General features: G+C 43.6%; 1 protein-coding gene across 1 annotated transcript in view; it reads right to left on the bottom strand.

Moving 5' to 3' along the window:
• The window catches only part of T265_08962 (hypothetical protein), a gene marked incomplete at both ends in the record, with an annotated part of 118,382 nt that overhangs the window by 30,241 nt on the left and 73,242 nt on the right, over nucleotides 1–14,899 (bottom strand). The window contains 5 exons of the mRNA XM_009174909.1: nucleotides 2,427–2,562; nucleotides 3,397–3,551; nucleotides 8,541–8,710; nucleotides 11,996–12,128; nucleotides 14,329–14,419. Of these exons, the coding sequence (XP_009173173.1) occupies nucleotides 2,427–2,562; nucleotides 3,397–3,551; nucleotides 8,541–8,710; nucleotides 11,996–12,128; nucleotides 14,329–14,419 (685 nt within the window). The remainder of the gene's footprint in view (nucleotides 1–2,426; nucleotides 2,563–3,396; nucleotides 3,552–8,540; nucleotides 8,711–11,995; nucleotides 12,129–14,328; nucleotides 14,420–14,899) is intronic.

The following is a 14,899-nucleotide window of genomic DNA, read 5'->3' as shown; positions in this document are numbered from 1 at the left end:
TCCATAAAGTGTGTAGGACTTGCACTTTAGAACTCGTCACCCGTGGAGCAGGCCATACGTGATCATGTGAAGCAGTTTCGGTGATTAGAGTATGAGCGACGACATATCCTGTCCAAGTGAAATCCAACCACACTGCTATTCAGCCATCTCCCGGAGCCTAACGGTTTCGTGTTCAACCACTCGGTGGAAGGTCGCTAGTTCGAACCTTTCTGGATTTCGTGCGATGCACACTGCCATTGAAGCATCTATAAAGTGCATCTTGACTTCTTAGCATATGCTGGCTTCACCTTCGGGATCACTATGGAAAATGCCAGGAGATGGGCTTNCCTTCGGGATCACTATGGAAAATGCCAGGTGATGGGCTTCTTAACCCAGCTCAGGGATTAGCGGGAACAATGTATCGAACATAGCTTATTCCAAGGATAACCATCAAACCAGGTTGGGTGAAAATGTTTGCTTTGTCACTTCTCCCTTCTGACACATTTAGTCCTGTCTCCCAAAAAGCCTCAACCACTACACGGGATCACGTGACCACTATACACCCTAGCTATATTAGGAATGATGCGACCTAGGGAAACCTTGGCCACTAAAATGGACTTTATTGGTAGCGCGCATTTTCAATGAGATTTTTGGCGTATCCTAAGATATTTTTAACTGTCAGTAGAGGTGTGATTTCTTAGTATTATGGAAGAAGTAATTCGACACACACAGGGTGACAACAGGACGGCCACACCGACACATACCAAGCTGTCTTGATATGCTGTATGAGTACGCAACTTAGACCACGGAAACGAAGGGTTGGGTTTATCGGCTGTGTAGGTTTTTGCATTTGCCTCCGTACTCCAAGAAGAACACGAAATCACGCCTGTAGTCAGTTAAGGAAGGAATGAAGACAGCCTTTACTGTTTGCTTTGCTGCTGTTATAAACACATTCCAACGGTGGTTCGCCAAGCTTGTCGACTGCCTTGTAAACGTCTGGTCACCAATAGAGGCGACTTGATCGGTGGGTAAGTTCCCCTTGCCTGCTTCAGTTGATATTGTTTTCAAAGACTAGGTGATACTCATTGCTGTGATTGGCTGAGTGGGACATGAATTCCTCGGAATCCCATTGGCTCGATTCCAAAGGTGTCACGTCTGGTTTTGCAATCTATTGGTGCGTAAAGTAGCTTCTATGCGAGGGCTCTTTGTTTCTGTTCTGATTGGTCGATTGCGTGATTTCGTTCTACTGTGATCAGGCCTTCCTTCATTTACTTGATTGCTACGGCTGTTCCTATTTTTGGCAGTTCACTTTTCTTGATTGGATTTATTCGTTTTGAGCCAAGGCCAAACAGTGTTACTCGCAACATCCCACATAAATTTTTATAAAGAGGTTAATATGCGCCGAATTTCCTGGATTTTAGCAGTCATAAAAGAATGGCAGTTCATGGTTAGAACGGAGGTGCGCTTGGGGGGGGGGGCAACTCGAAGTACTTCAAACTGTAGTTTGTTTCCTCCATGCGTTGAATTGTGCAGATTTTGTAGCATTAATGTATGCAGGTAGCTGGATGTTCCACAACGCCGTTGGGGTAAAGTGACTGACCTGAGACATTGCTAGCCGATCGATCTACGAGCTTGTGCGTTTTATGTAGTGGTTACGTGCCTGATCGATTGCTATTCCAATAGTATTTACTCGTAGGTCGTTCAGTATCGTCCATGTCTGTGACAGGACCCGACTTGTTATGCTGATCTCTACAAACCGTTAGCCTGAGGGTCCTACAAGACTAAAGCAACAAATGGCAGGGCCAGACGTTGTACTGTACTGGGCAGGCGCAAGTAAGTTAGATGAGTCGATGAAGGCTTCTAAACCAAGAAGTCAGCAGTAATATGAGTCCCCTGCTGATCCACAGTGATCAGTTTGATTAGTCTAACTAATTTTCCACCGAGAACTGTCAGTTCGCATGTACATTGTCCAGTTTACACCTTGAAAACGTTCTCTGATGCACTTGCCTAAATGAACTGTTTGTGTAAAATTTGCTTACAAGCTGTAGCCGAAAATTTCAAGTTCCCAATCGGAGGTTTCTGAGGCGCATTCTCCAGGAAAAGTCAACCAGTTTAAAATTTAGAGTGATGCAGCTGTTTCAAATCGAAATAATGGGAAAATTCGTTTCTAAAACTACTGTAAGAAACGCAAAAGCCCCGGGCTTATGTTCTTCAATCAACGTTTTGTCACCATTTGTCCGGAGGCCCTCCGGACATTAATAATTTACTGTTATTATTATTAATTTATTAATTAATTTGCGAGGTGAGATGGTGGGAATGAGGGAATTTTCATCTATCGCTCAGAACAGGTGCCAAGCAGAGGCAACTCTGAACGAGGCCCAAGACGTCTTGGCAAATATTACGTAGAAGGTTGATGCGTTCGCACCAGTCTATCTGTATGAACTTACATACTGACATTCCACATCTGGCATTCGTGAAAACCACTGGCAGAAAGTAATAAATCCGCACTTTTGCGTCTCCGACAGTCCCGTGACGAGGAACCCGGTCGCGTTGAACCATTGAACTCGGGTTATGTAGAGTCCTCTAAAATGAAAGGTCAGATTGGAAGCGGAGAATCTTCGAACAAAAAAATGTTCAGTGTGATGAAAGGTTCAAGTAATTGAAATTGGAGTTCCTATGGTTGCTGACAACAAACAGGAAGCACGGCGTTTCCGAACTGAGCGGTTTTCATAATCACCAACAGTAGCAGGAACAAATTTTTTCCATTAGTACTGAAAATATTTTGTACGCCCATGTCATTGTTCTCGCCATTGCCGTATAAATTGGTTGGATTTAAGGACGGAAATTGAGACAAATCAATAGATAAGGCGCGAACCTAATGATCGGGAGGTCCTTGGTTCGAACCTAGCCTCAGCAACTCGACTGCCGCCGTCTAAGCTCAGGCAACCTGGCAGTATCTAAGATCTCGTGCTTCTTTAGAGCGGTATGGCGGTTGAGCGACTGTAATTGATTTTTTCGCATTGACGTAAGGTTTGTAAATCCAAGTTGGGCTAACCAACCACTTGTGACCAAATGTTGTACCGTTCAGTCATTAAGCGAAAGATGTCGGGTTCGAACCTCCTCGTGTGATGGTGATTAAATTGGCTTGACTTCCAGGATGTAAGCTACTCGTTATCCGAGAAGTGCTCGATTCAAGTACCTTTACTGTTAGCCGAATATCCATTGGAAGACATTACTTGTTGAATACGCTAACTCTATGCAAAGTTGATGTGACGAAAATATGTCTATGCAAATGCCTAACGACCAACTTCGCCTGTTACTTATCCAAGGTGACCACGTGATTAGCTGATCAAGGGCAAAGTAACGGTTCCAACCCTCCCCACCCCCGCAAAAAACACCCACACTGTAACAGCTCACCTATTGTTTTCGGATATGTAAGCCGTTCCGGGCAGCACGCGTTCCATCAGTGTGTTCATTTGAACCCAGCTGATATTTGCCAGCAAGTTTCCGCCATGATCTATCAGGAGTATGTCGACCAATGGCACACGAGGAACTTCCGGTTGTGTGTGGAACTGTAACACGAGACAGAGATTCAAGTCAATCTCCCGCTGAAAACAAATTGCTGTTCAACCGAATGTATTTCGTGCAATTAGGGGGAAAAGTAGAACATAAGCTGTTGACGACAGCGAATGAATTTTCAAAGCCTTTATACGAACAGTTTTTGGTTACCAACACAGAGAAGAAACTTAAGAGCAACATAGAACGGCAACGTGGGAACTTTTGGCAAGATTTTTGTGGGGATTTCATCTATGCTAAAATGCCGAGAGCTGTTTGATCACTAGATGTGTGAACCTCACGAAACTCAGAGAATTTCGATGCCTGAACTTTCTGTCCAGTGTTTGAACACTTTATTAGTGTACTGCTGATGACGGCCATAACACAGATCAGAAGATATATGAACTAATAAAATTTTTTAGCATGGTTGACAGTGGTGGGTTGTAACACGTATAAAAATAAATACAATGCGAAATGGGAGCAAGTCAAAAGAGGAACTTATCGTCTGTGAGAGTCCCTTGGTGAAAGTCCGGACGGCGGGAACGTGTTTTCTCCGCAATGCGACTGCTACACGTGTTCCATAATTGTCCGTGGACTTGTGGAGAGTGGTTGACTTCCTGCTCCCTGCGCGCGCGCGAGTCTGTGTGTGCTGACAGTGTTTGGTTTCCCCATAGGTAGGTCCGTTGGCGTGTAAGTGGTTGTGTCAGCACATGAGTTGTTGCTACGGTCACCAGACGGTACAGACAATCGATGTCCGATGAGTCACCTTAATGTGACGTGACTTGTGAGTATGAAAAAAGGCAAGCCTCGTGATCCAGTGAGCGACTGTGAGCTGAACAGTCAAGTATGTGGGTGACCGGATAGCTACAACTTAACCGTCCGACCACCAGTGGCTGATCAGCAGTGAGATTAGTTCCCACTTGGACAGACTTGAAAGATGCGCGCTACTGATGATTTCCAACAAGGATGGAACGGTTCTTCAATGCTTCTCGGCTTTTCAGCATAGAATAACTTCATTGACAGTGTATCATCCGTTAGTTTGATGTTTGAAATCCCTCACGTTTCTTCTGTTCCTGTTTGTAACCCCCGCTTCTTGTTTTGTATTTAGTGCGTGCATATGAACTGGCGTTCGTTTGTCCCATCCATTTCACTCATCTAACCTTGAGGTCATCCAGTCATTTGTGACCGGCTTTATGCACGTGTGATTGTTTCACGTGGGAGCCTGTTTACTCATTTGGTTCGTACTTTTGTAGTCCAGGTGGACCACTTGTTGTGGACGAGTATCTACTGTCGAGTTTTGTATATTTTGTTTACTGATGTCTCGCATTAACAGTACAGTACCGTGTAGAAACCCAGCTCCAACTTTGTTTCGCCTTCCCGGAGGTTCTGGTATTACGCGTCACTCGAAGATACCGTTTACCTGTTACAGACAGCATGAACTTTCCATTGAATACTCCGAGTTCGTCATTTGTTTGGCGTTCACTCGAATTTATTCCTGGTTCGAGCCCAAACAGCAGGGCACATTTGGCAGCTTTGGGAAGCATGTGTTCACAGGTTAAGTTCTCAATATGGTTGACCTTCTGTTGCAGATGTAGTCCACGGAAGTATGGTCCATCAAGTTCCAGTTGGGGGTTGCCCGCACGCAAACATACATGAGTACACTTACCACATTTTCGCGGTACTTCACTCAAGCACTGAAGTTACCAGCCTCCAAATGAGACCACTGCCTTATTGTTAGAGGAAAAGGATCGTGCTGTTGCATTTGACCAGTCACCTTAAAGAGCACTCTCAGCCCGCTTTGGAGCCCAAACTCATGAGTAGTGTAATCGCAAAGGCTTCTGTTCTCAGTGCACTTTCAATACGGATATACTGTGCCACAACGTTCGGCTGTTTGCCCATATCATTCTCTATTACCTAACTTGAAGTGTATTGGCTTTGGGAAGAGTATTGCCGCTGACGGACGTCTGATCAAGTTAACGGGAAGTAACAACGTGTTACTACCTTGATTTACAGTGAAATGTAGGATGCCCTCCGTCACTCCGTTACCCAACGAAGCTAGTAGTACATTACGCCCTCGTGCACCTTTCCAAATTTGGAATGCTGTGGTGAACGGGCATATTCCCAGGCTGACTGTGTGTCCACTGAGATCCATTTCATCGACACTATCTAAAAGGTTCTAGCCCAGGTCGCCTAAGTTAAGATTTCGAAATCTAGGACAAATCTTCTGAGGAAGCACCGCAACCCTAAGTCGTATCTCATTTTAGGTATTTGGACTATACCAACCGCTGTAGGCCGCATCCATGAATCTGTTGTGGACTCTCGAAGTACAAAATAACTTTAGAGCTGATATGGACTACCGTTCGCGAAATAACACCTTTTTAAGGTCTATCACTACGTCAAAAACAGCACTTCAAGCGGCAATTTTTGTCAGAAGGGTGTGCTGCGCCGGACGTTTTACATCGTCGAATGAGCTGGAGGNCTACCGTTCACGATGGATTTAATCTTCCGCTTTGGAGAAAGCATTTCTGGTTAGTCCTTTCACATGCCTTTATTGAATGCGATATTTCAAACGTGTCATGCGAAATAACACATTTTTAAGGTTTATCGCTATGACAAAAACAGCGCTTCACGTGGCAAGTTTTGTCAGAAGGGTCCGTTGTACCGGAAGTTTTAAATCGTTGAATGAGCTGGAAGGGAAATTTGATTAGACAGATACATGAATGGGTCTTTTTCGGAAGTTAAAGAAACGATCTCTCTTGAAGAAACTGGGGCAGGTTCGCAGAGTGCGATCAGTCAGGCTCAAGATGTCCACAGGAGTGAAAACAGTCAATGAAAGCTGTCAGTGATTGGTTTTTCTCTACCAATCAAATGTAGGGTGGGTCATTTCTGTACCAGTAGTCATATTTTCCTGTGCACCGTTTTGTACGATCTTCCGCCCAGCTTATTCTTTGTTCATGAGATCAATCCCGATAATGTAGTGTGCATGAAACATCCAAAAACGAAAGATTCAGCTGGGTTCCGGGTGAGTCTCCTGTCAAAACCCGATCGGTTTGCAAACGAGTATATGTCGCTAATTTCGTGCAATTTGGGTTCAAGTAGAACATAAGGTTCACAGAACTCGGGGACCGCGTCCACCTGATGAGCTCCAAGAAGGGCGAAACCGGTTGTGAGCTGTCGAAGAGTTTTCAGCAACCTTACGAGTAATATATTACATCTACAAATGCACGCTGCTGATGTCCTCACGATTAGTGAGGACAGTAAATCACGAAGCTTGCTGAACAGATTGACAGCTACGTGAGAGGAAGCTAATTAGTAAACCGGAGATGCTAATATTTCAACATCCAAGGCCAGCTTATTCCAACGACTTTCTAGCTGATGAGTAATTCCGTAGCTTTAGATGGTTGACTGCTGTTGAGACCATCGAAATATTCGAAGATCGGGTTTGTTTACCAGTGACTGATCAGATGGCCGTTGATCCGTTCGCCGAACATGACACTTAGCTTGCAAACGCTCCATATGCGGTGGGAGCGCACCTACTCCTGACCTGCTGTTGCGTATATATGGTTTTCAAAGAGTATCTGGTATCCTTTCATGTGATTGGCTAATTTTGATGCAGCATGTAGTTTGGTTGGCCGATTTGATCGATTGGCCCGTTGTTAGTTTAAAATCGCAGTTTTTTCCGGATGCGGTGCAGTGCGGTGCGTATGTATGCGATACAGTGGGTTATATCTGCATGGACCTGAATATCGGCATGTAAAACAAGTGCACTCCATGACTAGCAGAGGCCTTACTTCAACCAAGCCAAAAATCATAACTGTTTTTCAGCTCTCTCAGTTGTCCGTTGGTCGTGTTGTTGTCGGACCAACCGCTTAAAACATGAAAGCCAAGTTGACGAAGCTTCAGGAGCAGAGTAGGTCTTTTGGCTGTTTTTTTTATTGATTGGTGCGTTTTGTTCACCCAGCCCACGTCTATCGACCAGCTGTGGTGTTCTCACTGGCCGGATAGACATGAACTTCGACTCACTTTCTGATAGGTGCATCCATTGTTTCACATGACAAACATGTGTATTCCTTTGATAAGTACACAGAGAGTTGACAATGTGTCAGCTTTGTTAGGCAACTATCCTGAGAAAAACTACATTGGTTCCTTAAATATCAACCCCAGCACATCTAGCCCGGATTTTACACAACACAATGAACTGAAGATTGGAATGAGGGTTCATCGTGATTGGTTGATTCTGAAAACCAATTCGATGAATACTGTTCATTAGCCATTGATTCTTACTCGGACATAAAGAATGGACAACGGGTAAGATCTTACAGATAGCCCCATTATTTTCACCTAGAATTTATCAGATCGTTACCAAACGGAACAAACTCCCATTCGGAAGGTCACGCTGTCTGTCGATTTTTAAGCAGTAGGGTCTTTTCTACTCGCGGACATACCAGTCAACCGTAAATAATTATGAAACTTAGTTGAATGAGATCCAGATACATTTTTCATCCGTTCGGTGACATGCTATTCGGACTGATTAGCGAGTAGTATTATTAGGAAGTGCTGTGAATGAGGGAGTTATCAGCAGTGTGCGCCTCATGAAACTTAGAGAGCTTTCAACTCGGGACCTTCCTATCACTAGTGTGGCCCCGAGTGACCACGCAACGGTTTGATTAGCTCCCAGTCAGATAAGTTAGAGTCCACTCAATCTTCAATAAGGAAAACCGAATCACTTGGTCACGTGTTGACTTGCCACACGAGTAAACGACTTTACCTATAAAGTGTGAAACTACTCTTGTGAAACCACTCTTTCTCTGAACCACTTATAGACCGACCGTAGTGTGAAGAGATTTTGTGATTTGTCTCCAGCTTCCAGGGCGAACGATGACTCAGTCGCTTTCCTTGAACTCACCAGTTTATGAAAGCTTACTAATAATCGAGACTAGTGCATATGGCGAGAAGATTCTACAGCTGTATTCTACAACTGGATCCAGGAGCAAAGGAACACTTACTGGGACGTAAACGGCTTTATCGGTGTTGACGCCATTTCGATCTTGGATGAGGTAATGTGGCAACAAAAGACTCTTCAGATGTCTTTCATCTGTTGCCAGCAGCAAGATTTTTGACGTCGACGGGTCTTCATGTTCCCACATTGCTCCTCCTGGACGGTACTGGAAGTATTCTGGATACGAGAAGGAAAAAGTGATATATTTCGTACAAGATGAAGAAAGTACAACGCAACCGCTGGTTCTCTATCAAAATGTCATCAGTCAAGAACTCGTATGGTGATTTGCGCGGACTAGGAACGATTTAAACGAGCCCTCCTCCTCTCCAAGAGCATAATCTTGTTTCCTCAAAGGGCAATTTAAAAAACGCATCAACTGATAGCCTTTGATCCAGCGTCATCAAAAAACTGCTGTCAATCACAGATGTAGACGAGAAAATTTTAACGTTCAAACGCCAATTTAAAACGATACCCGGCAGTGCACTTTAATTGGTCTTGCCAGTGAACTCTTCCTGCAACGCTTACCAGCCTGACAAGGCGTACACTTTCAGCTACGGGTGTTAGAGTCGATTGAACGTAAGCCTTGGTCGATCAGTCAAACCTGGCACACTCTGTCATCGCACTGCCACAAAGAACTGCCATTCCGACCACATCATTTGCTAGAAGCTCTTGTACGACTCATAATTCATCTTGGTGGTTTGAAATTCCCAAGACGTGCGCACAAACCTAACTGATATAAATCAGATGAAGAAAAAACATGACGTCAGTGTGACTGGTCGAATCAGAGAACTGGTTAGAAAGACCGAGTTGAAACGTGCGCTGAATGTATGTGACCATCATAAGGCCTTGGATCTAGAACACCATTGAGTGACAACCTGAAACAACCTAGACCGTTGGGTAAATACAACCAAGAAGAAAATGCACTTTCTAAAATTTCAAACATCCACTTCACCATCTTTGTGATTGTACTTTAAGTGATACAAGATGGGGATTTTATCTGGGAAACTACTCACAAGGTTACTGAAAACTCTTCGATTGGTTTCCTTTATGAAAATATACTGCGATGTCTCGAATAGCGTAGCAACTGAAACATGAGTCGGGCTGTGTGCAGCACATTCAGTTGGGGAATATCACAAACAAGAGATTCTCTTGAGTCTTCCGTTAAAACCAAATTGATTTGTCGAAGATACCGTTTTCTTGTGTAATGACTAATACAGTTACGTGAATTGGAGGTGCCCTACTGGTGTGTGGGGAAACAGCTGGAAGATTGGCGAATGCATGCAAGCTTTCTGTAGAGGGGACCAAATTTTATACTCGAAAACGTCTGAAATCGAATGTAGATGCTCTGTGAAATTGAGTAGAAAGTGGGGTTCTGCATCCATGATCGTTGTCTTCGAAAAAGCCGGTTTTTTACCATTCAGTATGGATGGATTCATCATTCTTCACTTACAGTTTCGAAGAGTTCCAGTTTGTCTTGGACACTTCGGTTATGCTCATGACCAGTAACTTTAAAACAGCGGACCTATATTGTTTGCTGGCTGATCTTCATAATTGGGAGTAAGAAACATACTACTAATAATGAGGAAGTAGATTTTCCAGGATAAGATTTTATAGTGTAGTCTCTGCGTGACCTTTCGTGGAATTTTCTGTATGAACGGCTGATCTTCATAATTGGGAGTAAGAAACATACTACTAATAATGAGGAAGTAGATTTTCCAGGATAAGATTTTATAGTGTAGTCTCTGCGTGACCTTTCGTGGAATTTTTCTGTATGAATTTGGCCATTCTTCTCTCCAGGATGGACACCCATAGGAGGATTGTTCCTTTGGAATATGATATCTTGCGCAAAACCAAATAGGTTTCACAGACTCGGATACCCTTTCAGTGTCAGTTGAACATCGGACGAGCTACCGCCCTAATCAAGTCGATCTTCATGGGTCCGAGGCCCGTTATATCGCACTTTGTCCAGATTCTTGATTGTTTTACTTGGAAAATTTTCAATACATTTAGAGAGTATCAATATTGTCAGACTTTATAGCGGTTATGTAAGAGTACCGTGATCCTCCTGAGTGAATTACCCCATCGGCTTTGTGTGAACTTTCATTTCTTTCGTAAAGACCTCTCTCATTCTCTGGGAAAAGCCCATGGGATGAAGTCTGTGTTACAAAAGCTGATGGGTTCTACAAAGAAGAGTGGCTTTTCAACTTGCGTGAGACGATTCACACCGTCTAAATTCAGGACCGGCGGCGGTGCCCTTTCGGATCACAGCATGCTGTGGCACTGGGCAGCTAGCCTTAATGCAAATAAGTTAATTTATCCAGTGAGGAATTCCAGCACTAGGTTGAGGGCATTCAATAACAACGAAAAGTGCATAATGTCTATTTGAAGTACATACACTACTACATAAGAGAGATAGCGGAAAGGGGACCGTCCTCTCCCGTAGGGCTGACCTCGGGTTGATCGCAATCAGTTTAACGCCGAAAGAAAATGCTGGTGTTCAGCATCCCAAGGTGAGCCATCTCTTTCGGTGGGTCTTCTTTGAGACTCCCTGAAATTTTTGTTCTTAATGAAGATATATGGAAACTAAGGAAACGGTGTATGCTACTGGTGAGAATTGCGAGTAGTGTCTGGCCGGGTGTCAAAGTGACGTCCCCGCATCCGATGGAACTTTGGTATGGAACCGCCTTGCAGTGATTGTGCCTTATTGTTCAACATTCAAACAGATGTCCAGGAAGTTTCAAGGTAACGCTTGGAAATGTTCACTTGTCTAATGTCCCACGCTAATAAGACTTTGATTTAATGTGCAATGACTTGTAACCGGTTAGTTCGGGTGAAAATTGAAACAATAGAGCGAGATGGTCGGTGGATCGCGTTTGGTCTACCACATCAAACGCCGTACCTGACCTAATTTTCGTGTGACTTTGCTTCTTATTTTCAGGTACATTGAAGTAGTTTTGTGGCCAATGGGCACTTGGGGACAGATTTGGGTGAATTCGGTGGAAGTTGATAAAACGAGGAATGTTTCTATTCATCGAAAGTTTTGAACCACTCGCTTTATTCTTAGCGATGTGATGCCTTGATAAAAAACTTCACCTGGGAACCAGGTCTTTGTTAGTTGTAGATGGGGTGTGATCATCCGTGTCTTAGAAAAGAAAAGCAGACGTGCAGTACCGGTTGTAGGAAGATGAACTTCGATTGTCTGATTTTGCAAATTCTTATTCAGATTCAGACGGAAAAGAACAATCACCCATAATGAGATGTTTTAAAACCGTTCGGAGTGCTCATGGGAGATGAGATATACACAGGAAGCCCTCAGGAAACTGATTTTCTGTCTCTAGGTGTTGATGCGTTCGTATAACCCAGGCGTGACGTTAACTTCTGCTGTCCATACAAAAAGCCAGATAAGACATCATAACACCAACGATAAAAAACAAGGGATACAACAATGACAAGCTTTCTTACTTCGGTAAATCCAGCCTGGATAGCCAAAATTCCAACCTGGTTCCAATTGGCAAGTCAAACATCGAAAAACGCTTCCAGTTTTCAGTAGCCGAATGTCTTGTGAGTAGTATAGATTGGTTCCTTGGTGAGCAAACTGGACAGATGGAAATGAGAAGCGGTCAGTCGTGTACTCATATGGACAGTGTGGGAACGTTTCAATAGACCAACAGACCAATAACCCTTCTGTACGGATCCCAAAAACCAAGCTCTAACTCAATGTTTAATAGAACCTGTGTATGTGTTAGTATACACGATAGGTGTACACTACATGAAATGTGACCAACTGTCCATTCAGACGTACGACAAAGGCAAAGCATTCCTACTTTATTTCAAATGTGGTAGTATTGTTTCTACTGCATCCAGAAAATGGTCTGAATATTGATGGCATTGTTGCCAGATGTGAAAAAGTTTCATGTAGTTTTGTCCTTTAATTGAAGTCAATCTATGCGGAGCAGTCGAGTAGTTCTGTTTTATCCCCAGTGGGAGTCATCAGTAGTGGGTGTCCCACGGAACTTTAGTCGGGAGTTTCGAACCCGTGGCTTGAAGTTTGACCGATCGTCTACGAACCATAATTTCGGGGGACAAAGTAATACACAATTTCTTTTCGAATGCGCACAAACAGACGCCTGAAGTCCGTTTGGACAAAACCTCCGCGTTTAAGAAGGGCTATGAAGGCACGCAGAATTGGAATCTTTCAAGGACTGATAATGACTCCGCATAAAAAAGACGATCCCAGTGGTTCATGGGGATTTTAGCTCACTACTGTGTCAGGGACGTTTACTAGCTCGATCACGAATGGTTGAACAGATAAAGTATACAAATCTGAATTCCTTATTTACACATGTTTATCTCCATCTACGTGAGTTTACCACTACTCAACCCTGGGGTTAGCCTCCAGGATCCGGAATCGAATCCAAGCACGGAGTTTCAGGTTAGGATAATGGCCCTTACTTTTCAACTTGCGCACACTCAGTTTCATCAACAGAAATACTATAAAAAATACCATATTACTTAATATACCAAAAGTAGTCGTTTTCATTTGGAAAGAGAGACTTACAGACAAGCTAACGCTGTAGCGACGGGATAAAGTGGGTGGACAGTAGCTGCCACATTAAGATATCGTTCAGCTGTAGCACCCTTTCGGTGCCTAGCTAGCATGCCACCCGAAGGAATTCGCAAGAGCTGGGATACTGCCAGTTTGTCTAAGCTTGGACAGGGGAAGCCGAGAGGCGGAGGTCGGATTCGAACCACGGACCTTACGGTCAGTACGCTCGCTCTCCAACCACTGAGCCATCTCGCCCCGGTTTCATAAATCTTTACAAACAAAGCTTTAATATCCGCAGACCGTAGCCAGCTTGTACGCTACAGAATAACCTCGTTTTTTCAACGTTATTTTTTATCACTGAAATCTCAGAAAGAATCTCCACTGTACTATGTGACAGTTTTGCAAGTTTGATCCATAGGCTTATAATAAAAAATCTGACCAGCAATTTTTCAAGTATCCCAGACGGGTTTGTACTTTTAAATTCATCTAGGACAAAGATGTATTAGCCAAAGTAATATCCAGTGGCTTTGCATAAAAATCTATTACCGTTTTGAGTGCTTGACATCCACAGAGTGAGAACTTCAATACGGCGGAAAAAGGAATATATTTTCTAGACCAGAGCTTCAAAGTGTCCATTTCCTCACCGCTATGGCGAGCAAAATTGTGTGCTACGATTGGTCGAGCCTGTCTAGCCACCCAGCTATACAGTTTCACCATCAGTTGCGGCGAAAGATGCATCGACCGATCAGACGGTGACTCATGTCAACACTCTTCGGAATACAGGCCTGATCATTTGAGTCAGCTGACCGATTAATCGATGACTCCGATCAATCGAGGGCTGATTGGGTTGGTGTCAGGGCAATTCAAGTGAGCGACAAGTGAATCTTGCTCCGCAGTCCTGCGCAGTCCTGAAGAGAACCTACTAGCTTCAGTGAGATAGCCATGTGCACATAAAATACCACGCGATGCTCTGCTCTGTGGTTTCAAAAAAAACTAGAAGGTTGCAATACTGAACGCAGATGAGTCATCATGAGTTCAAGCAGCTTAAAACCCAATGAATACCCGTATTAAATAATAGATAATGTTCCTCAGGACATGATAACTTTATCCGAATACCATTAAAAACGAACCCAACATATATTAATGTTTAAAAGTACCACTCAAAAATTTGATGATAATACTTTCAGGAAAACTGGTGCGGTCTATGGAAGGAAACACTTCCAAACGAAAATACAAAAGGTTCACTCACCAGAGAAAAATCTCTCTCTCCCCACTGGACAAAGTGGAGAAACGCAGAACCGTTTCCTGTTCCGCTGGGATCAACTGGAATTCGTCGAGTGCTAGGTTGGACGGCAAAAAATTATTTCGCAGATCAGTACGTCTATACAAAAGAATTGTTGAGGGTGATTATTATAGTTTCGCCGTGTTTTGATTACGAGTCCACGCGATCGATATCGGACACAACTAGATTTGATTTGTCCAATTATCCACAAACAAAACGATTTATTCATGGCAATTCTTCGGGGCCCAATTAAATTAGAGGCATTACCTGGGGGTAATCAGATTGTCACTTTATACGTTACTTGTAGAGAAAAGAACCTAAACGCTTGCACTGTTCTGAGCTAAAGATCTGGTACGCAACGAGGATGCTGTTGGATATCGTTCAGGTGCACGATCGAGCAAATAATCTGGGTCTTTTGTTACATTCAACTGAAGTTACGGTGACTCGTCATTTAGGCGACAGCTGCATAAACCGATCTATGGTGTGACACACTACAGGTTGGTGTAACCCAGCTCTACTTTGTGAAACTAGGGATCCA

This window comes from Opisthorchis viverrini (assembly GCF_000715545.1).
Source record: "Opisthorchis viverrini unplaced genomic scaffold opera_v5_245, whole genome shotgun sequence".
NCBI lineage: Eukaryota > Metazoa > Platyhelminthes > Trematoda > Opisthorchiida > Opisthorchiidae > Opisthorchis > Opisthorchis viverrini.
This window is presented reverse-complemented; position numbering and strand designations above follow the sequence as displayed.